This window comes from Castor canadensis, chromosome 15 (genome assembly GCF_047511655.1).
Source record: "Castor canadensis chromosome 15, mCasCan1.hap1v2, whole genome shotgun sequence".
NCBI classification, from domain to species: Eukaryota; Metazoa; Chordata; class Mammalia; order Rodentia; family Castoridae; genus Castor; species Castor canadensis.
This window is the reverse complement of record NC_133400.1, coordinates 98,824,489-98,848,085: the sequence shown is the minus strand read 5'-3', so window position 1 is coordinate 98,848,085 and position 23,597 is coordinate 98,824,489. Positions and strand designations below refer to the sequence as shown.

The window sequence follows — 23,597 nt, the reverse complement described above, 5'->3', positions numbered from 1 at the left end:
TGCAACCACAGTCACTTGCTGACCAAGCACAACTCCACTTCCAGAAGACACGGCTCCAGCTGCAAATGTCTCAAATGGCTTGTGTTGAACTCTCTACGGTCACAAGTCTAGCAGCCATTTTCACCAAGTCCAGCAGGTGGGGGCAGAAGTCCTGTGATTGGTGCAGACACCCTTGCCACACCCCCCTCCTGGTTATATAAATTATGTAAGAGGCTGCCGTGTTTGCTTTTTTGTTGTTTTTTGCAGCACTGGGGCATGAACTGAGGTGGAGCGGTGAGCCACTCCACCAGCCCTTTTTGTGATAGTTTTTTGAGAAAGGGACTCTTATTTGCCCCAGGTTAGCTTCGAATCTTGATCCTCCTGATCTCTGCCTCCTGAGTAGCTAGGATTACAGGTGTGAGCCACCATGATCCAGCTCTAAGTTTGCTTTTGAGTCAGCTAGGAGATGCTCTCCTGTGCTGCCCCTGGTATCGCAACATTAGGCCCAAAGGAGGCTTCCCTTACCAGTAGTCTTTTGCCTACTTGGTTTTTGTGGGTTTTTTTTTTTTTTTAATCAAGTAAAAGTGGGCTGATTTGAGTGACGAGGGCAGCTGAAACACCAGCTTGATCAGGGGGCAGAGAATGTAAAATAAGGACATCTTAAGTATAGAAATTACAAGAGATGGCAGAGAACCAACCCTAAAAGGCCATGAAGAGTCAGTCAAGAAACTGTGGGCTTCAGTCTCAGGCAGAGTTCCAGGAGACTGCCAAGTCTTACAGTGCCAATGCCCTAGGCCAGAGAGCTAGAATGCAGAACCCAGAGCAAAGTAAGTCTCCAACTTCTAAGGCCTGGAACCTAAGTCTCCAGTTACCAGGGCTTGGAGGGTACAGCCGCGTATGGCTCTGGATCTGAGCCCTGCCTTCAGCACTCAAGGGTCCAGGACTGGCAACACTGGAAGAGCTTCTTCTCACCTACTCATGGCTGCATTTTGAGTAGAACAAAAGAACCCAAGCCAGCTCACTGGTAAGACTGAGACTCCCACTGACCTTGTGGCTGAAGTATGAAATGAATTTGGTTTTGTAGAGGACTGCCCTTAACCTATGAAACTTGGCCAACTCTGGGTACTTGGTGTCTTAAGTTACTGTGAGGTCACTACTATGGGAACTTGTAGCTGGAGAACCTAACCTAATGCTGGAGAGGCCTCCTCCTTCAGTGATAATAAACCTGAGCCCTGCATAACACTGGGAATTCAACCAAAGGCATGTGTGCACTGCCTGGAGTGGGGTAGGGGAAAGTGAGGATGTGGTGAGGCGGATGTACCCAAGCAAACCAAATGATTCAAAGGAAACAGTTTTTCTTATGCCCTGCACAGAGACTTTGATTCTTCTTACCTCAAAAAGTTATCAGAGAACCTTGACTTCTTATGGAATATGTACTGAGCCTTGAGTGTGTGAGGGAGAAAAAACTTGTGTGAAGCTGTAACAGCTGGTGTGGGAGGCCATCAACTCTTGAAAATGAGAAATTAAGAGCAGAGTAACAGAACTGGGTCAAGAGCCCAGATAACCTAAACCAAGGCTTCTTTACATGAAAATCAGACACCAATAGGAGAAAGCTATGGTAAAGTCACTAAGATTCATCCAATGAGACTGAGAAAATATTTGAGTAGATGCTGTGTCTTTTAAGAATTCTTTGTTCTTTTGAGTTTTGTTTTTGGTGGTACTGGGGTCTGAACTCAGGGCTTCATGCTTGCAAAGCAGCCAACTCAACCACCTGAGCCACTCCACCAGCATTTTTTGGTGTTGGTTATTTTCAAGATAGGGTTTCTCAAACTATTTGCTCAGGCTGGCCTCAAACCAAGATCCTCCTGATCTCTGCCTCCTGAGTAGCTAGGATTACAGGTTTGAGCTAGGATTATAGGCTTGAACCAGCGCATGGTCAGTTAAGACCAGGATCACTAGCAGAAAACATCTAAGGCAGAGGCAGGGGAAAAGTGTTCATGAGAAAAACAAGAAAAATTCTCATGGTCAAAATTGGATTACCAAAACCAGTAATCTTTATTACAATCACTGAAAGTTAAATTTCAACCACTCAATGCTGACCATATACGCTCTGTGGCAAGAAATAATCAGATGTAACATGTTACCAGTATTTTTCCAAGCCAACAAAGAATTATACAAAGTACCTGGAAAATTCTTCTAAAAACAGACATTATTCCCTATGTGAAATGTTTTAAGCTATTATAGCACCATAGGCACATTCTGCTCAGAGAAAGCAGAATATCAATTATACAGTGACAAATGTCAAGTAATACAAATGTTATCTACTATGCTTTAAGAAGCTGCTTGATTCACAGCAGTCACACGTTATTCACAGACTATATATGTTCAAATTATAGCTATTGAGTCTTTATATTACTAGAAACATATGCAAAAATCATCAGGTAATAAATATTTACTGAGCATTACTTATGAAAAACAAGGTTGAAATTCTACGAAGGATATTAAGCATAAAATACCCAGTCCCTAGATACAGGAAAATGGAGCCCTCTCCACTCTATACAGAGCTACATTTTAGAGACGCATGAGGTTTTCCATGAGCTGTTCCCCAGGACAGTATTTCAAAAACAATCAGTTATAACTTCCCCACCCCCTTGTCCATCTCAGGGATATGATGCATGTTCACTATATACTCGCTAAGATTCCACCTGCCTCAGATCAGCCATCCTGGTTACCCTCCTTCTCCCAGAGCTGTGTCCTGTGACTGGGTACAGCCTGTGACCACATTTAGTCCCAAGGGAATACAATGGCATTCTCTCCCTTTGTTGAACTTTACATTTTGTAACTTTATACATACACGCATATAGCACACATGTATATATGTATACACACACACAAACACGGCTTCCCCATGCAGAGCAGGCTGGCTTCAAACTTGAAATCCCTGTCTCTGCCTTCTCAGCACTGAAATTACAGCCAGCCAAGATACCTGGCTACCTTAACCACTATATTTTATTAGAAAATACTTCTAGTTTTGGGTGTGTGTGTGCTGACGTTTGAACTCAGGATCTATACCTTGAGTCACTTAGCTAGCCCTTTTTTGTGAAGGGTATTTTAGACATAGGGTCTCATGAGCTATTTGCCCAGGCTGACTTCAAACTACAATCCTCATCTCTGCCTCCTGAGTAGCTAGGATTATAGGCATGAGCCACATGCACCCAGCTAGAAAATGTTTCCATTAAATACAATTTCTACAAAGACGTTCCTCCTATTTAGTGACACTAATTTTTTTTTTTAAATATGGAACACTTCACGAATTTGCATGTCATCCTTGAGCAGGGGCCATGCTAATCTTCTCTGTATCGTTCCAATTTTAGTATATGTGCTGCTGAAGCGAGCACTCGTGACACTAATTTATTATAATTATTTGGGGGGTGGCAGTACTGGAGTTTGAACTAAGAGCCTGCAGTTGCTAGGAAACGACACAAAACTAAAGATCAGTAGTAAAATTGCAAAGTCTAAAAAAGTCTTCAATTTTTTTATTGTTGTGCTAGGTGGTGTACATTGTGGCATTTACAAAAGTTCTTACAGTATATCAAATATATGCTCCCGGAGGAGCATAAAATAAAATAAAAACAGAAAAGTAGTCTAATCACTATTTAAATGAAGTCAGAATCTTGTTTCATTTAATAATCTTATTGGTTAGTTATTAGGCTGCTGGTAGTGGTGGAATAAATAAAAACAAAGAACTTCACTTTTCGTAGGTGTAAGAGCTAAAGAAAAACAAGTGGATATTATACAACAGCATTCAGATCTTCCTTAGGGGTTACAACCAAATCTGGAACCAGCCTTCCCACCTTAATTATTTAGATACTTGGACTAAGTACAATCAGTATTTAGGATTATTGTTTTTTTAAAAATTTACCTTTTAACCTAGACTCATCCAATAATATTCTTGAACTAACTGAAGTGCTAATTTATATATATTCAAACTCCACTAAAATAATCAGTAAAATTATAAATGTTCATCCTGGGTCTAAAATCTCTTTATACCACCAAGTAGCAGCACATGATCCGTGGTAACCAATCTGTTCACATATAAAAAAAAATGCTCCAAAGAAATACGACAGCACGAATAACCAAGACTGTGGGATTCTCCACACTGACAAACACAATCCATTGAAAACCCAGATGCTCAATCCACGGATTCATTGCACCTAATCAGCAGCACACCATAGGAGAGAAGGCAGCAATCTTCTCATCAAGATTTCTGTTTTCTTGGTTTCTTGGTTTGTCCACTTTTCTTCTGTCCTTTCCTCTTCTTTTTAATGACAGCAGCTTTTTCTCCAATAAACACACCTGTAGAACGCCCCGCATGCTTGGACCCAAAGTTAAATCCCTGCTTAAGTTTACTGACACTCTTCAAACCTGGATTTGAATTTTGCTGTCTTAATTTTTCCTTATTAATGGAACGCATGACTCTGAGTTTTCTTCCCATTAGCTCAGAATTATTTAACTTCAGAGCAAGATGAACAGCATCTGTGTTCTGAAAAAAAACAATGACACATTAATTTCCACCAAAAGCTCATATGCAAAGAGACTAGTACAATTTCTACTCTACTGGATTAGAGTGATCTTTAAGCTAGCACACAGAGCCCATCAGTACCCTCAAAGTCCAACCCTGAGTCCTAGAGCCCTGAGGGAGTCTCCTTTTGGACATGCTCCCCCTCAGGTTTCCCTGTACCACTCAAGCTAATTTGTCAATGTTCAGATGAGGTCGCAATCCTAAAGGCTTCATTTTTCGTAAGAGATTTCAACTAACTGGGTAGTCATATGCAATCTTTTAAACCAGTAAACCTTCTGCAATATTCTCTATGTTGAGGGCAGTGAACTCTCCTACAGGGCCCAAGATGTGGGAAGCCCTCTAGGGTTCCATGTAAGTTCCAAATATGGACCCATTAATGCTAGCTACGTTGAATGTTCGTGAAATATTCGTCGAAGGACTCTATGAGCCTATCAAGGAAAAGAGGACCAGGACCGGTGCATGGCTCAAGCAACAGAGTGCTTGCCTAGCATGCCTCACATGAGGTCCTAAGTTCAACCCCCAAAATCACCAGGAAAAAGAAAAAAAGAAAGAAAGAAGAAAAAAGGAGACAGCTGGGCTAGACATCATGGCTCACACCTCTAATCCCAGCTACTTGGAAGGAGGTGATCAGGAGGACAGCAGTTGGGGCCAGCCTAGGCAAATATTTTGCAAGACCCCCATCTCAACAAATAAGCTGGGTAAGTGCTGGTGGAAAGGCTCAAGTGATAGTGTCTGCCTAGAAGATACAGCAGCAGTGAAGTCACTACAATCCAGTATCAGGAAAACATCAAGAGCTCATGATTTTTCTGAAGCTACCTGCAATAATTATTAAGAGTCTTTATAAGGTCACATACAGTGGCCTAGAATAGCCCATGGGGAGTTAGCCTAAGGAAGTCAGGCAAGAGCTTCTGGGGTAGGAAAGACAATTAGAAGTTTCTTCCACTGCAACTCCAGAATGAGAAACCAGGGAAACAAAGGACAGCTTACATTCCAGAGAGAGAAAGAGAATCAAAACATAGGTAAGAAAACACTAAAAAACAGAAAGGGGGAAATTAGAAAGGCCACACAGAGAAAAGTAGGAAAACAGCCCACAGCTCCAATCCTGGCTAAGTGGGGGAGCTGAAGCCACAACTTCAGACAGGTGTTGCTACTTTATAGCACTTGGCTTTCTCCTGAGTGGTACTGGGGATTGAGCAGTCAAGAAGACTGCTCACTAAGACCCCCAAATAAAATGGAAGAGACGGATATTCTATCAGACACACAAATTGCAACTTAGAAACACAAGAAATGCGAAAAAGCAAGATAAAGGGACCACTCCAGAAGTTCACAGGCTCTTGAATCTAAAGTACTGAAATGTCAAAGCATTAAAAAGTCTAACTTAAAAAGATGACTAATGACCTCAAAGTGGATTCAAATAAACTGGTGAATATAGTAAAGTCAATTCAAGAGATGTATGGAGGTGCATACCTGTAATCCCAACTACTCAAGAGGGAGGACACAGGAGGGTGGAGTTTTGAGGCCAGCCTGGGCAAAGCAAAGACATGAGACACACCTTATCTAAAAAACAACCTAAAAGTAAAAGGATTAGGGGCATGGCTCAAGTGGTAAATTACTTCTCTAGCATGCACAAGGCCCTGAGTTCAATCTCTAGTACCAGAAAAAAAAAAAAAAAAAAAAAAGTGACCTTGAGACGTGAACAAGCTGGGCACCAGTGGCTCAGGCCATAATCCTAGCTACTCAGGAGGCAGAGATCAGAAGGATTGCAGTTTGAAGCCAGCCTAGGCAAATAGTTTGCAACACCCTATCTCAAAAAACCTTTCACAAAAAATAGGGGTGATGGAGTGGCTCAAGGTGAAGGTCCTGAGTTCAAGCCCCAGCACCACAATAAAAATAATAAAAAAAAAAAAAGGACCTGAGCAGAAAATTCAGCAAAAAAGTTAACAGTTCTGGAAAAAAAAAAAAACAGAACTCTTCAAAGTGAAAACTCAGTAACTCGAATGGAAAGCATTACCAATGGACAAGACGGGTAAAAGAAAGAAGGTGCGGGACTGCATACAAGTTTGAGGAATTACTGCTCTCAGACAACAATAAAGTAAAAAAGCAAACATCATCACAACAATCAAGGTTCTGGGATGGAAAAAGAGGCCATTAATAGACCAAACATTAACCTGTGGTGTAGAAGAGAGAACCAAGAATATAGACTAAAGGCACAGAAAACTTAATTCAATGAAATTAAAGCAGGAAATCACCCAGATCTAAATAAATGAATACATAAGTACATGAGGCATTTAGAACCCCAAGTGAACATGACCAGAAAAGAATCTCACTACCTTATCATAGTTAAAATGCCCAGAATACAGAAGAAAGAAAGAAATACTGAAAACTGAAAGAAGTGCCAAGTAAGAAAAGGCTATGAAGAATAATAGCTGACCTCTCAGGAAAACTCCTGAGAGCAGGGCTGATGTATTTCAAGTCCAGAACAAAACAAAAATCCTTGCTGGGGGGGCTGGGGGGGAGAAGGGGCACAAACAATGTATACACATGTAAGTAAATGTAAAAATGATAAAAGGAAAAAAAAAAAACCTTGTTCAGACTACTATCTATATCCAATGAAGTTATCCTTTAAAATCGAAGGAGAATCGGGCACCAGTAGCTCAGGCCTGTAATCCTAGCTACCTGGGGTTGAGTTCAGGAGGATCAAGGTTCAGTCAAGGCCAACACAGGCAAATAGTTTGCTAGAACCTATCTCCAAAACAACCAGAACCAAATGGACTGGAAGCACAAAGCCCTGGGTTTAAACCCCAGTCTCACCAAAAAAAAAAAAAATGTTAGCATGAAGACACAAGGAATTGGGCCATCTTCTAGTTGTGTGCAACTAGCAACATTACTCAGTCATACTCTGAGGGTGAGAGCAAGTTATGTCTGAATGATGACAATGACACATAGGGAAAACCCCTCCTGGGGCATTTCCAAGGAGAGTCACATGCACTGGTGTCCCTTACTTCAAAGAGCACATAGCCAAACCCTTTGCCGACTCCTGTAACTGGGTCTCTCACAATCCTCACAGCCACAACATGCCCACAGTCCACAAAGTGCTCCTCCAGGGCAGATTCTTCAAGCTCTAAAAATAAATCCAATCACAATACAGGTAAAGACTTGACCTCAACTTAGAAAGCTAGAGATGTTTAATTATGCAGTAAGTTAAGCACAGCCCATCAAACACTCTGTTATACTGGAAGTCTTAAGCAAAACATCATTTTTGGTAGTATTAGGGACAGAACCTAGAGTCTCATAAATGCTAAGCAAGTGCTCCATCACTGAGATATATTCCCAGCCTGTTTTTAATTTGAAGAGAGAGGACTGCTAAGTTGCCACCTTTCTGCCATAGCCAACCAGGCAGCTGCGGTTATAGGTGTGTGCCACCTTGTAACATAACACTTGCATTATGCAAGCGTCTTACTCCCCCTTTGTTATTGTTGGATTTTTTTGTTTTACTTACTGGGGTTTGAACTCAGGGCTTCACAATTGCTAGGCAGGCACCCTACCACTTGAGACATGCCTCCAGTCTGGGGTTTTTGTTTTTGACATGCTGGAGATTGAACTCAGGGCCTCATGCATGCTACAAGGGCTCTACTGCTGAGCAACATCCCCAACCCCTTCCCCATAATTTAATTAATATTTGTATTTGTTCAAACAAACTTACTATAAGGAAGATTCCCCACAAATACTGATCTCTTGTCCCTCTGAAACACAAAGGTTAATGAAAATCACTCAGTGGACCACAAAATGGAAGCCATGCTAAAACCCACCCCATCCCACAGCCCTCCACTTCTAACAGATCGTCCACTTCCTGATTCAACCACACATCTGCCCCTTGTTTCTGCTGCTTCTGTCTTCTCTCTAGACAATGCACCAGAGGAGAGAGAGACTTATCATTCACAGCTGGCACAGGCACAGGGTAGCACTCAGGAAAGCCTTCCTCTACTGGGGGTTGACCAACGAGCAAAAACTTTAGACTCCAACAGCCATGTAGTCTCAGTTGTGACTGAGTCTCAGTTGTGCTCTGCTGTTACAACTCAAGAACAACCCATAGTTGATACCAAAACTAATTTGCTTTATTAACAAAACAATCAAGCCAGGGTTTTTCATCCAGACTGCTGTTATTTCTTAACCAGGTCGTTTTGACACAACAGCAGCATGCTCTGTGTCTGTGGATGAACCATTACAATCCGTCCTGCACCTGTTGCAGACACTGCCGTCAAATGCGAGCAGTTCACCACCCCAGCATCTACATGTGTAGATCAGCTCCCAGGTAAGACCTAGTCTCTTCTGCACGAAGCTCAGCAGACCAGGGGTCTCATGATTTGGCCTCCCCCTATTTGTCCAATAGCAACTCTTACTACTGCCCCTCACACACCAGCCACCCAATCACCGTATCAAGACCATGCCATTCCCCAAGGTTAATACTGCTTTTTCTGCCCACACACTGTCTTCAACTTTTTATAATTTTCTTATGCCTAGATAATGCCTTATTCCTCTTTCAAGACTGACACAAGACCTGCTCTCCTGGAAACCCTCCTGGTCCCTTCTTGCTAGCACAGCTGCAAGTCATGTGCCCCATTCCTGAGCTGACAAAGCATCCTGTGCCCTTGTGACAGTACTGAACATGTAACAGAGCCATGGTCTGTCTCTCTGCGTGTCTCCAACACATGCTGTGAGTTGGGACATGTCTATGACAGCCTTGAGCTTGGTCTGTGAAACAAGGGGCTGGACTAGAAGATCTCTAATGTAAGGTGCAGCCTAACTTTGACAGTTCTTGAGCTAATGTTTCCTCCAGTCCTCCTGCTCCTCTCAGTACCAGCCCTGTGACCCCAGAGGACAAATGCTGCTTCCTCCTGTTTCCTTCCTGCTCACACTGCTGGTACCACCCCCTGCCAGCAAATTGCAGAAGGAAACATTTCCCTCCACAAGGCTCCAATTAGGTTTTTCAAACAAATGAAGTACAACTTACAGATGAGGTCTCAGATGCAAGATCAACTCGAATACGAAATCCATCAGCAATTTGGGCTCCATTTCTACATTATAAATACAAAGGGAAATAGCTGTGAACCATGAGGATGTAATTATGAAAATATTTGCTCTAAAGTAAAACCAAAGAATAAAAAAGGTCCACACAGAAATACATGACACTAACTGTTCAAACCTCACCATCGGGATTACCTTTTCAGTGCCTTTGTGGCAGCGCTCTCGTCCTTAAACACAACATAAGCATTAATGTTTTTCTGATCAGGATGAAATTTACGTCTATTAAAAAAAAAGAGGACAATGTAAAATCTGTTAGCCTCAAAGTCACTAAAATGAACCTTGTTTGCTACAATCTGGTAACACAAATGGCAAGAATTCCTGGGTGGAAGTTTCATCTTTTCAAATAAATATTCAGTTAATTCAAAAGTGAATACAAGCGGTGGGAACACATACCTTCCTACTCTGTGAGAGAACAGGACACCCACATGCACCAACCTCTGAGAACAATAAGTATAATCTTAGCTGCTCTGTACCTAGCTGGTTTCTCCTTTTTGCTGCAAGATAAAACACCCACACAGAAAAGTACACAGCCTTCCACAGCGAATCAACAACAGGCCAAAGCCCAGGCAGCCGCTGCCACCCAGCAGCCTCTCGGAGGCCCTTCCCAGTTGCAGCCCTTCCTTCCTTCCTTCCCAAAGTAATCACCACGCCCACTTTTACATGAACTCTTCCCTCTACTGATATGGTTCTGCCACCCAGGTCCATTCTACACGTTACACTTTCGTCTTTTCCATTCTTTGGCTCGATACATCTTTGGTGTACCATTTAATTTACAGAATGCTCCCTCATCTTTCTTTGCCTTGCTGTCTGACATGCAGAATTTCCAAATTTCTGACAAATTTCCAATTTGCTGACAAGACAGCAGTGCAGTTCAACATGTACTTTTGTCCTCTGTATTTTATAAAACTGCAAGTTGATCAAAAATTTGATCAGACTCAAACTTGGTCTACCACAGGTAGGTGTTATGTTCTTCCATGGGGAGGAACATGTTATAAGAGGTTTTCACTTTTTTGATGACTGGAATTGGTGTTATTCAAGATCTAAATCTATGAACTCACAAGATTTGCAAAAGGGTCTACAGTGTAGGTAAGTCAGCATTTAGGACAGATCTGGTGACAACCACAAATCTTTGGCTAAAGATGTCAATCTATTATTCTAAGCAGGCGCTCTTACCAGTTGAGCCACTCTGCCTGTCTTATCAATCTATTATTCTGAAGTAAAAAAATGCTAACACACAAATGAACACCATCAAGAAGGGAACTGGGAAATACTATCCAGCACAGCTCATGGCATTCTGTAATATTATACTATACGATCTGATGTTGATAAGAACAGCTGTGATTTATTGTATGCCTAATATACACCAGGCGCTAAGCTACATATTTTACATATTACATTTACTCTCACCACTTTGCCATGGCTATTATTTTTCTAATTTTATGAATAAGGGAGCTGAGACTTGGAGAGGTAAGTGATGGTGATCATAGACTGAAACCCTGTCTAGCTGATTCCATCAAAATTCAAGACATCCTGGGGAAATACATTAATACTGAACTCCATCTTAAGATCACCTACACAACTGCAGTAATGGCAAATTGTGATAGGACAGGATTCCCAGAAATATTTCTGAAGCATATTACTATATTTATTTCATCTAAGATAAAGAAACCTCTGCTTGTAAAATCCATCATTTGATGTGCCATTAAGAAAAAACAATGCCAGGCATCGTGGTGCACACCTATAGTCCCAGTACCCTGGAGGCAGAGGCAGGAGAATTACGAGTTCAAAGCTAGGCCGGGCTCCATAGAGAGACCCTTTGTCAAAACAGAGAATGAGAGAGAGAGAGAAAAAAAGCACACCCAACATAGTGAGACTAATATGAAAGCCAGAAAAGGCTGAAGGTAAATAAGTAATAAGCCTTCCATATAGGAAGAGTAGCAAGGAGACTTGATTTTCCTGGCACTGGGTTGCTAAAGGAGGGATTCCTTCAGAATTTGAACCCCAAGCAAAACCACACGGGTCTCAAACTCTTAGAGAACTTAAAGTGGTCATCCCAATGACCAGCAGACACACATGTGAATTCTCTGATACAATCTGACCACCGATGGAAGTCTGAACCTTGCTTTTCAGATGCACTTTGCTCTGACAGCAACTATGAGGCACCCCTTGTATGGCACTTGTGATCTGCTGTGGAAAATTTGGGTACAAAACTTCCTTGTTCTCTTCAATCACTATAAACCTTCCTGAAATTTTTCACAGCACACTTTCTAGTGAGATTTTACAACACTTTCTCTGACAGTCTTTTACAGGTGACCAATCTATACACCATTACAAATACAAGAAAACAATCAAGCACACTGCTTTATCCAAACACAGGAATCTGTGGAACTGTGGTCTCAACTTGTATCAAATAGAAAGAGTTTAAGACAACACCTTCTGACTAAGTATAAACTTACTTTATTGCAGCCAACTTTTTGGTTAGGGTTCCCTCTGCTGGAATCTTTTAAGAGTTAAAAAGAAAAAAAAAGTTAAAGAAAATTCAAAATTTGAAATATTAATTCAAATTAGTTGCATTTTTCATCCTATCTTTCCTTTTCTTTTTTCCTCTTTTCTTTTTTTTTTGTGCTGCGGATTGCAACCAGGGGCTCATGCATGCTACACACATACTTGGGGCTTTTTTCTTTTTTTTCTAGGGCTTTTTTGAGACAGGGTATCAACTTGTGCCTCCAACTTGTGCTCCTCCTGCCTCAGTCTCCTAAGTAGTAGGATTATAGGTGTGTTCCACCACGCCTGGTACATTAATTATATGTTCTATTTTAATCTAATTGAAGCCTAAGTTTGTGTCATGTTGTGATTAAAAACATTCTGGGGAAATGATCAAGTCCTCACCAACTATCCCAAACTAGAAGTGTGCCTTAGTGGTAGAGCGCTGCAAGTCCTGAGTTCAAACCCCAGTCCCACCAAAATAAATAAATAAATAAGTAAAATAAACTAAACAACTATCCCAATATTACGTGAAAGGAAAGCTGAGGTTTAGTGTTAAAAATTTCCAGTGATAGCATAACACTCAAGCTTGAACAGAAAGCGACTCTGGACCAACCTAGCTGGAAGTAAAGACACTGGGTTCTCAAACTGTGTGGGTGGATCAAAGAGGAGGAGACCAGGAAGAGGCAGTGACACTGAAGACACAAGAAAAACATAAGGACAATTGTTTTATAAAACAAGTGTGGAGGTTGGGGACATAGCTCAGTGTAAAAGCGTTTGGCTAGCATGCCCAAATGTTGAGAAAGCAGTATCTATAAATTAATAAATCTTGTTTTATCTTATATAATTTTAAATGTCTAAGTAAATTGGTAAATAATATGAGCAGACAGATATATTAGCTCACCATGTCTCTAAGAGTTTATATATATTCAGGGATGTCTTAAATTGGGCAAGTAGAGGAATTCCCTTTGTGTTCAGGATCACTTATTTTCAGGATAGAAAGTCAGGACAGACTTCACTGGCAGTGAAGAGAAAGTGACCCTCAGGCAAGCAAGACAAACAACAGAACCTCTTCAGTTCAGTGCAGTGAGAACACACTGAATGATGGGGCTCAAGAATACATGGCAAGATTACCACACATACTACATGCAGTCCAGGGGCAGGGAAGAACCTGGACAGGCTCCTGTGAATGAGAAGGCAATACCAGGCGAAGGTTTATGTATCAGAGAGAGATGTTAACAGGGGTGGGGGAAGTGCATCAGGAAGACTAGGATGACAGGGTGCACTACACAAAGGAGAGGAAGACTAAAGGTAGGAACCACAGCAAGCATCTTCAACTGCCCTAACAAGAAGTAATGAGGACATAAAAAGACAGGAGAAAAGACAAGAAGGATGAGGAAGAAACCACAGCTGAAAACCAGCCATGGGTGGTGAACAGGCTGGGTGGGCCACAGAAAAAAAAAAAAAGAGTCCCAGGCAACCCCAAAGCCTACCACCTGGTCCTACTGAGTAAGAGAGAAAAATCAGCAGGCAGAAGCCAGGCACTAGTGGCTCACACCTGTAATCCTAGCTAGTTAGGAGACACGTATCAGGAGAATCACAGATCAAAGCCAGGCCAGGCAAATAATTCACAAGACCCTATCTCAAAAAAACACTTCACTAAAGGGCTGGTGAAGTGGCTCCAGGTATAGGCCCTGAGTTCAAACCTCAGTAACAAAAAAAAAAAAAAAAATCAGCAGGCAGCAGAAGTTGGGTGGGGCAGGTGGAGGCAGGCACAAGCATGCTGTTGACTGGGTGCCTGAGAGTCAGTCATGTGCCAGGCGAGGATCTGATAAAGGAAATGGACTTAGGATGGCAGACCAATAGGTAATGCCATGGGAAACACACACACACACACACTGCCATGGGAAACACACACACACACACACACACACACACATTATGGGACTGTCAGCAATGTCTACTTTTAGAGAAGTGGGAAGGTTACACACACACACACACACACACACACACACACATTATGGGACTGTCAGAATCTTGTGAAATGTCTACTTTTAGAGAAGTGGGAAGGTTCACCTCCAGGGACATTTGGAAATATTCAGGGATATTTTTGGATTGTTAAAACTAAGGTAGGGGGAGACCATCAACATACAGTGGGTGAAGGCCAGGAACACTATGAAACACCCCATAATACACAGGGATGCTGCCGACAATGAAGAATTAGCCCAAAATATTCACAGTATGGAGACTGAAAAAACCTCCATACTATTTCATTTTTATTCTTTCTGTGGCATAGGGGGTCAGAGCCCAGGTCTCATGTGTGCTAGGCGAGTAAATACTCTACCACTGAGCTGCACACCAGACCTGAAGAACCCACCTGGGAGAATCTCGTAAGAAAGAGGAATCAGAAACATGGAATAAACAGTTCCTGTATTTTAATACACACTGATTACATTAAAAATAGTTTTCTAGAACATACACAATGATAAATTATGTAGTAAGAAAAAGGAAAAAAAAAATACAAGTGGGAAAACCAAACGAATGGTGCTTATTTATTCTCCAAGAAGCACAGTCATAATCGGTCTGGAGAGTTCAAGTGGTAACATCAGTTAGCACTCATTTTATAATGTTTTAACATCAAATTGATAAATACTTTGTCATGCTCTGAGCACGAGCACTGCCTGCTACTGTCACACCAATCTCCCACAAGGACACATCAGGTGGGACTGCCTGTGACTCCAGAAACACTAATCAGTAAGTACCAACTTTTCTGCCTCCTGTATTGACCCAGCAAGTAAGCCACTGATCTGCCCTCCAAAACACTCTGGTCTTAGTGACAAGCATATCACCTTCTTAAGCGAACTCATTAAATTATCTAATAAGGAAAAGAGTTAGTAATACATACCAAGAGCCACTCTTCTCTTGGGCTACATTTACACCTGTTACTCAAAGATTACCTCTCTAGTAACTACCTTTGCAGTACCAGCAAATCACTAAGTTTGATTTAAATACTAAGCACTTTAAGACAATGAAACTTTTTAAGGGGAGAGAAAACATACCACAGAACGAAATCGTACAGATTCTATTTGTCCATACTCTTTAAAAAATGACTTCAGCTTCTAAAATTAAAAAAAAATACATACATTAGTTAACTGTCAGAACATCACATAAGTACCCAAAAAGGAATGATGCAAAATTACCTGATATAAGCTTTTACTGCTAGTTTTTATTTTAAGAACATTTCAGGAAAGGTATAGATTAGATGAATAAAAATATTACAGAAAACACAATTTGTTCATATTACTATCCATAAGTTACACAATATTGTTGTCATGCAACCTTTTATCTTTATCACATGTAACTTGAGGTAAGATTTTAACCTTCAGCATGTTCTCTGATCTTTTCACATTTGGCTTAGACAGAATGAATTTTAAGGATGCTGATGTTGCTGTAAGACATTCTTCAGCAACCTGATTCAGACCAGCTTAAGGAAAATCCTAGTGGGTAAGTTTTAGACATTTTTACCACTGGCTCAAGATGTTTAGAATGTATGTGTTTTATAGTGACAACAATAATTTCCACTACCAATTCTAATAAATTGAAAACCATACTACACACTCCTTCCCTTGAGCCCCTTATAATCTAATAGAAAGATCAATAACCAAAAAAAGTATGCTACAAAGCAAAATGTGTGCTGTCCTCAGAAACAAATACAAATCAAAAGCTAGAACAAAAGGGTGAGAAAGAGAAAAGCCAGGACGTTTTCTGCGTTGTTTTGTGGTTAAGGAAGTAGAACATAAATTGTGCTCAAAAGATGAGGAAGGATTTTTACCAAGGGATGGCTGAAGTGACTGCTACATGAACACAGAAAGCAAAGGGCATGTTTTGAGCTTAGTGAACCCTACAGAATGGAAGAAACATAAGATGTGTGTGTTCTTCCACACAATATTTGAGGCCCTACAAGGCTCCAGGCATCCTCTCACATATAGGGGATACAGACAACAATGGAGAAGAGAGATAAGTATCTCTGAACTTGTGGCGCTTCCATTTTAGTGGCACATAAAGGGAAAGAAGCCTGGAAAGAAGACAGCCAGAGAGGCCACTGCAATAGTTGCAGCCTGCTCTGCAAAAGCGTGAAACAGAGACTGCAGGAATGGGAGAGAGGAGATGGACACTGGGATGATTTAGCTGGTCACACTGACAATGAAGTTATCAGTGATCAATGGCAATGTGCTTATCTTCTTTCAATTTATGCCACAGTAAACTACAAACTCACCTTCTTATTACATGTAACAGGCAAATTCCCAACAAACACGGTCCTCTCATTCTTTAATCTCTCCTCTTCTTGGTTGATTTGAATTTTCTTCCTTTGACTTACATCAAGGTTATAATCTATATCATGAGGTATTTTTCTATCTGCTACTTTAATACTTGACTGGGAATTTTTCCTTTTTTGCCCTTGTTTCTGATGAATTTCTTCTTCTAAATCCGCACTGGCTAGAGCACTTTCCCTAATATTTAAGGCAAAACAAAGATAAGAAGAGTCATGAAAATCAGCATTTGACAAAGCTTATTTCTACCCTCCAACCGGAAATGTTTCCCAGTGACTTCTGGCTTTCCTAAAGATAAACCTCCCACTCACAAACATACCAAAAGTTTTAAAGTATCACTAGCTAAAAAGTGGCTACTAGCTTTTAAAAAACAAACTTAAGAGTTTAAAAAAAGATTGATGACATGCTAAAAATGCCAGGAAACACAGCAGTGGTAGCAAATGGTCATTTAAAGAAAAGCCACTTCAGGGCCTCATGTTTGCTAGGCAGGAGCTCTGCCTCTTGAGCCACTCTGCCATCCTGTTGGGAGCCGACAGGTATATAGAATAAGCTACCTGTTTGAGTTTGGCACAGCCCCAAACCACAGAAGGGAGCAAGCATAGTTATGCTGCAAAAGTTGCACGCTTGAATTGGCACAGCCTCAGCTGCAGAAGTGGGCAAGATGCAGTACAGCTGTTTTTCCTAAGATACTTACGTTCAGAGAGAAGCTGTCACAGGTTTCTCCTGTTCCCAAGGATTACAGTGTCACGCCCCCTCCCCCAAGAAAGGCCTCTCCACCTCCTGCTGTCACTGTATATATAAAAAACTCATTGGAGGTGGAAGGGGTTTGTGTGTCTCCATCTGAGAGCCCACCTACCTGGCGCTACCTTTATGTATGTTTGGTCTTCTGTTGTCTTTTCCAGCATTTCCCGTTGCCCCCAGTTAGGTGTCTAGGACAAGCTAGTGCAGCACACAAGACCATCCATTTTGTTTTGCACGTTGGGTATTTTCAAGATAGGGTCTCTCAAACTATTTCCCCAGGCTGGCTTCAAACCGTGATCCTCCTGATCTCTGCTTCTCAAGTAGGCAGGATAACAGGTGTGAGCCACTGGCACCCGGCTCATTTATTACAGTTCTTAAGAGATTTTAGTTTACACTCTAGCAAAGCATAATTTCCTTCTCAGTTCTAGGACCAGACAGATGAACCATTTCCTAGGAATCTAAAAAGGTTTATATACCTGCCAAAGACTTTCTTTGTAAAAAGAATCTGCTCAATAGAAAAAAAATAAACAAAAAACCCCCACAGATTGCTTATTACAATAGCTCTAATTCTTAAAGAACTGCTTAACAAAAGTAAATTACTGAACAGCACATACAGTCTGAAGCATCTCTGCACAGGGGTGTGTAAGACCTGAGCAATTCAAAAAGAGACTCAGATAAGGATCCCCTTCCCTGCCCCCCCCTCCCTGTGCTGGGGATGAATTCCAGTGCCTTGGGCATGCTAGGCAAGCACTCTACAACTGAGCTACACTCCTAGTCTTGGGCAAGGATCTCAAGGAGTACAGAGAGAAGAGTGACAAGAGTCAAAATTATTTGCTCATTAGCAAACATGCTGGCTTCCTCCTCTCATCTAGGCTCTGGGGACATAAAGAGCTACTAGAACTATTAAAGCTTTTCAATAGTGTAGCAAAGAGACATGCAAAGTTCACAATAAAGTGGTAACAGTTAGACTACACAGTACATAAAAGAAACAAAAAAGGATTCTCAGAGGAGTAAAGCAATAAATGTGGACTCTTCCATCAGACCAAAAGCTTCAGTAAGGAGAGTGTCTAGTGTTTTGTTCACCGAAGTACATGACAGACCAGCCAGAGGGAAAGGCAATGTGACAGTGTGGCAGGGGCTGTGCAGGTCAGGAGCAGACGTGTGTGTATGTTGCCAAATGCTTACATTTTATCCTAGAGAAGATGGGATGCCACCAAAGACCTTGAGAATGCCTTAAAAGAAACATCATTTGGGCTATGACAGTAGAGCACACTTGTAATCCCAGTACTTGGGAGGGGTAGGAAGAAGGACTGGAGTTGGAGGTGAGCCTGGGTTACGTAGCAAGCCCTTGTCTCAAAAACCATTTGGAGTGCTGTGCTCCTTTGCATAGCTGCCCATCATTGCCTCCCCTTTTAATGGTGTCCTAATAAACATTTGCTTTCGTTAAAAAAGTACCTGCTTTGCAAGAGCAAAGCCCTGAGTTCAAACCTCAATCACATCAAAAAGCAAAATCATTTGGGCAGCAGAAAAGTGAGGAAAGAGCAAGGCTGGAGAAGGAGACCAGTAAGGAGATAGTTATAACAGAATGTATTTGACGAGAAACAGGCCAACCAGAGCAGGGATAGAGGGGTGAAAAGGAGAAGATTAAAGGGATAATTAAAAAAAAAAACACAGTTCCAATTACTCAGGACTTTGGGCAAGGAGGAGCTATTGAGCCCAGGAGTCCAGACTAGGGAGGCACAGTGAGACCTAGTCTCTTAAAAAAAATTTTTAAAATTTAAAAAAAAAGGAGGTAGTGGTGTTGTAGCAGGAAGGAGGATCAGAAGAAAAAACAGTCTAGTCCTGAGAAAGTAGCAGGGAGGGTAGGGATGGCACAGCAGAGAGATAAAACCTGAGAAATCTGAACATGAGGAAAGTCACATAGCACTAGGGTAAAGTAGACAATAAAATTAAATAGAACCATATATGGATTAGACCTTGCTTTTTGCTCCTGTAACCTCCTTGCAAGGGTATATAAGGTGAGACCCCTTTGATCTCGGGGATCAGCCTTTGGACACGAGTCCGCTATGTCTGTGCTGGCACACTAAAATGTTGCTTCCTGCTAATTGCCTCAAGAGTCCCGTATCTCAGCTGGCAAACTCCCACATTTCCTTACTCCTGTAATCCCGGCTATTCGGAAGGAAGAGGTAAGAGGATCACTGTTTGAGACCACGCTCCAAGAATCTAACAGCTTCACAGAGAAAGCAGTCATGTAAAAATAACCAGGAAGACCCCTAATGAAAGCTGTCCTGACCATCAAATATTGTGACTAGGTAGGATGGTGTTGGTCAGCCCTGTTTCAGAGGTTTGGTCTGCACAAAATAAATAAAAACCCACCACTAGCCTGCAAATGCACAGAAAAGTAAATAAAACCAAGCAAAGGGAGAGACCACGTTTTCTAAACTTTTTTGGGGGGCAGCTCTGGGGTTTGACTAGGGCCTTCAGCTTGCTGTGCAGGGGCTCTACCAGTTGAGCCATGCCCCAAGTCCCCCAAAATTTAAGATAATGAGGGAAATATGCTATAAAAACCAAAACCCAAACTCATAGCCAGGCATGATGGTACACATCTGTAATTCCAGCACTTGGTTGGCTGAGGCAAAAGGATCATGAGGTGAAGACCAACTTGGACTATATAGTAAGATCCTATCTCAAAAGACAAAATAAAAACTAAAAAAAGAAAGAGCAAAAACCCAAGTCATCTTTTATATATGTGTTGAAATATTTATAGATGAAAGATAAATCATGGGTTTGCTTCCTGTGAGAATCAACTTAGGTTAGGTCTTTTCTGTCAAAGGATTTAATCAGTAATCACTACTGTTATTACAAATGTTAGTCTCACTAACTCGCTTCCCATACACTCGCTTCATGGACTCAGCTTAATATGATAAAAGTTTCTATTAAGAACAAAGGGTTGTTATCCTCAGATGGGCAAGGGCAAGAATTCTGAAAGATGCCCTGGTTCCGGAACTGATAACCAGAAACAGTTATTGCTTCTCTAAAACTTCTTTGTTCCCAAAGTCCCCTCCTAACCTGGCCAACCAGGTAGCCAACCATGTAGACTGTGAGCCCCAAACCTGCCCAATCCAGGGGCAGGAGAGGGACAGCATGACATCAGTAAAAACCCCTTTGGACCTCCCAACCAGTGTGAATATCTCCCAGACTTCCTGGTGTGAACCCTTCAACATAAGTAAATTTTGCCTTCCCTATTGACTTCTGAGTACTGTCATCTCTCTCATGACACCCCAATACCTTAAAGATATTTCTAACACTTCCAAATTACAGAGTGGTGAATAAGGTAAAGATGATAAAGATTGAATAATATTAATAGTTGATACTAGATGAATGGGTTTCTTATCCTTTTCAACTTCGCATATTATGAGATATTTCATAGTAAAAGAAAACTAATTTTTCGGTTGTACTGGGCTTTGAACTCTGGGCCTTGCACTTGCTACACAGGCGCTCTACCACTTCAACCAGGCACCCAGCTATTTTTGCTTCAGCTATTTTTCAGATAAGGCCTGGACTTTTGCCCAGGCCAGCTTGAGATGCCATCCTCCTACACCTTCCATGTAACTGGGACTACAGCAATGAACCAGCACAGATAGGGTCCCGCGAGCTTTTTGCCAGGGCTGGCCCCAAACTGCAATTGTCCCAATCTCTGCCTCCTGAGTAGCTGAGAATACAGAAGTGAGCCACCTTGCCAGGCAACAGTAAAATTTTTTGAAAAAGAAAATTAGAAATACAAAATGAAATTAAAAAATCAGATTAACTACTGCAAGTAGAAGAATGGTCATTGGTACCATCTGATTCTTTAGCATCAACTACAAAAAATTTTACAAACCTGGTTGCCAACTTTTTGTCTGCAACAGAGACTTTCTTCGCTTTCACTTTTTTTGCGGGTTCTCGCAAAACTGGTCTTTGAATCTCAGATGTGCTCTCTTCTTCCTCAGTTCGATCCTTTTTTTTAGGGGTATCCTTTTAAAAGTTTGAAGTTAAGTTTGAAGTTATGTTTGAGACTTCATCCTGTAAAAACTCCTGACCGTGAGCAATAACTTAATGTCCTTCTAAATTAGCACCTCTCCTCCCCCACTGGCTAAACGGAGCAAGCAAAAGATGCCTGAACTTGATCCAGCCGGCCCGAGACTCTCGCCCCGTGAGGTGAGTCGCAGGCTATAAATTAGCCTGATCCTAACGGGACATTCGGGTCACAACCCGGGGACTCACCTGAGGCACAGGAATGAACACAGGTCGGACCTGCGGCGCAGGGGCGCTAAAGAGGACCGCCAGGCGACCCGCGCCGCCTCCGGGAGGGTGCTGGGCACGGAGCAGACTGTCAGCCACCTGTCCCACCAGGTAGTCTCCGGACGCCTTCCCAACGCCGCCATCCGGGTCCTCTCTGGAAACGCACGAAGATTCTCAGCCACGCCAGGCCCCACGGCTGCGCCTGCCCGACGAGCACCCAACAATCACCCCGCCCGCTGCACGTGCCGCGCGCCACTCACCCCAGATCCGCGCTTTTCTTTCTCTTTAGCTTGGTCTTCCTTTCGGAGGCCATCATTAGTCCAAAGCTTCACCAGGTGGGCCGCGCGGGAGCACACACTTCCGGGTTTTGACTCCTTCCGCTCAGTGGACACGCCCCTTCCGTTCTATGGACCCGCCCCTTCCGCTCAGGGCCTCATGCGCCGGAAGGAGAGACTCAGGAAGGGGCTGAAGCCGGTGTGGACGTCGGTTTTGACGGCGTTGGCTGCTCTCCTCACTCTTTGTCAGAGAAATCTAGGCTCTGGAATGAAGAAGTCTCCCCAGTAGTTGAGGTCTGTCAGGTGGGGAGCCCGCCCAAGCGGAGGCAAGGACGCGTAGGAAAACGCGGATCGTGCGAGCAGAAGGGAGGGTTGGCAAGACTTTTGAGGCTACCGGGGTGCTAAGTTGGGAAGTTTGACTTTACTGCAAAGTAAAATAAAAGCCAAGTAGTCGGTCCTCTCCCCTCCTGCAAAATGGCCACCCTTCAAGAGCCACCTGATGCCAGTTCACGCGTGCAGATGGAGATGGAAATCTCTGCCCAGATCCCCACTGTTTACCAGCATCGTGTTTCGCATTTGCAGCCTCTCCAGGTGGACACACCTGAGGGCAAAGATATGTCTTCTTCATCCCTATGCTGTAGTCCTGTTCAGTGCACCTACCGAGCGTCTGCTGAGCTGACTTTTAAATAATAAAAGATCACCGAATGCAGTAGTTTGAATGGTAAGATGTGATTTGACTTGACTTTTCACTTTGAATCTATTGCAAACAGGTTTTTTTTTTGAGACAGGGTGCTGATAGTAGCCAGGGCTGCCCTGGAACTCACCACCTCCTACTTCAGCCTCCCAAGTAGTAGGATTACAGGTACACTGCTACGCCCTGCCAGCCTTGCTTTTGAAAGCTATTTAACACAAGCTCATTGGGACTATCAGTGACCTGTTGTCGCCCTGTCATGTAAGTTTATTACCCCCTCACACACACTCAACTTAGACCTGGTGGCACATGCCTGAAATCCCCGCACTCAGGAGGCTGAAGCTGGAGGATCAAAGTTCGAGGCTAAAGATAAAAGTAAAAATGGGATGCGGATGACCACAATATCCTAGTGATTGGCCCTGGTTTTGGTAACTGAGCCTCTTTTTCAAAGATGAGAAAAATCCATCCACACATGCAAGACATGCAACTTGAGCATCTGTCCTGTGAAGTCCACTGGAAAAATCCTATTGTTTTCCTCAGAATTCCTCCCAATCCCACTTCCTCTTCTGTCTTCCCAACATTGAAAGTGGCGTTCCATTCCGAAACCCTAAAACCTCATTCTGTCTGCTGTTCTGGACTAGCCCCCTCCATTCCTGGTGTGCCAGGTGACTCTCCCTTAGTGGCTAAGGTTTGTGTATCCTGCATTGCACCATCAGTTATAGTGGCTCCTGTGTGTTCCTGCACTGCTCTCTTTCAACTCTTATACACTGGTTCTCCCTGACTCGGCAGTTTAACACTTAATTTTGTGTCTTCCACAAAGCCACGAAACTGTTTTTCTGGAAGACAACTTATATATGCATAACCTCCTAATATGTTAGCCAAAAATTCCTAAATAGCAGTTGGAAGGTGGGAAAATGGACTTACAAAAAATGAAAGACAACAGGTATAGAGGAAACTTAAGATACCCTGACGTTCAGAACTGTTTAAAACCATTAAAAATTAAGAGGTCATAAGCTGGGTGCTAGTTGTAGTAGGCAAACTTTTGGAAAAACAGTTAATTTTATTATGTAAACTAACATAATTCAGTTTAGAGTAGATGACGTTCTAGTAGTATAATGAAATTCCCAAGCCCTCTAGAGAAGCCAAGA

The 23,597-nt window shown here is 42.3% G+C and overlaps 1 protein-coding gene and 1 non-coding gene across 3 annotated transcripts; both read right to left on the bottom strand.

The window, feature by feature from the left end:
* Positions 1-3,270: 3,270 nt before the first annotated feature.
* LOC141417621 (U6 spliceosomal RNA) lies at positions 3,271-3,377 on the bottom strand. Its single transcript, XR_012442273.1, has one exon. It is a non-coding gene; the product is annotated as a U6 spliceosomal RNA (small nuclear RNA).
* A 116-nt stretch (positions 3,378-3,493) lies between these two features.
* On the bottom strand, positions 3,494-21,901 carry Rbm34 (RNA binding motif protein 34). 2 transcript variants are annotated; one of them, XM_020173363.2, is made up of 11 exons: positions 21,744-21,901; positions 21,466-21,637; positions 21,083-21,216; positions 16,407-16,641; positions 15,190-15,249; positions 12,103-12,146; positions 9,782-9,865; positions 9,573-9,636; positions 8,265-8,304; positions 7,564-7,682; positions 3,494-4,522 (listed from the first exon to the last, which is right to left on the bottom strand). In XM_020173363.2, exons 1-11 carry the CDS (start codon positions 21,797-21,799, stop codon positions 4,238-4,240), a joined length of 1,293 nt encoding a protein of 430 aa, XP_020028952.2. In that variant the 5' UTR covers positions 21,800-21,901; the 3' UTR covers positions 3,494-4,237. The 2 variants fall into 2 exon arrangements, with proteins under 2 accessions (XP_020028952.2, XP_073912941.1); XM_074056840.1 differs by lacking the exon at positions 7,564-7,682 and having other exon boundaries at positions 4,338-4,522.
* Between the last annotated feature and the right edge of the window lie 1,696 nt (positions 21,902-23,597).

Excerpts from the sequence above, each read along its gene's own strand:
- Rbm34 (XM_020173363.2), bottom strand. The coding sequence starts at position 21,799 with ATGATGGCCTCCGAAAGGAAGACCAAGCTAAAGAGAAAGAAAAGCGCG. Across the intron at positions 21,217-21,465 it reads TGTTCATTCCTGTGCCTCAG|GATACCCCTAAAAAAAAGGA; the intron begins GTGAGTCCCCGG and ends AACTTTTAAAAG. Across the intron at positions 15,250-16,406 it reads CTGTTACATGTAATAAGAAG|AAGCTGAAGTCATTTTTTAA; the intron begins GTGAGTTTGTAG and ends TTTTAATTTTAG.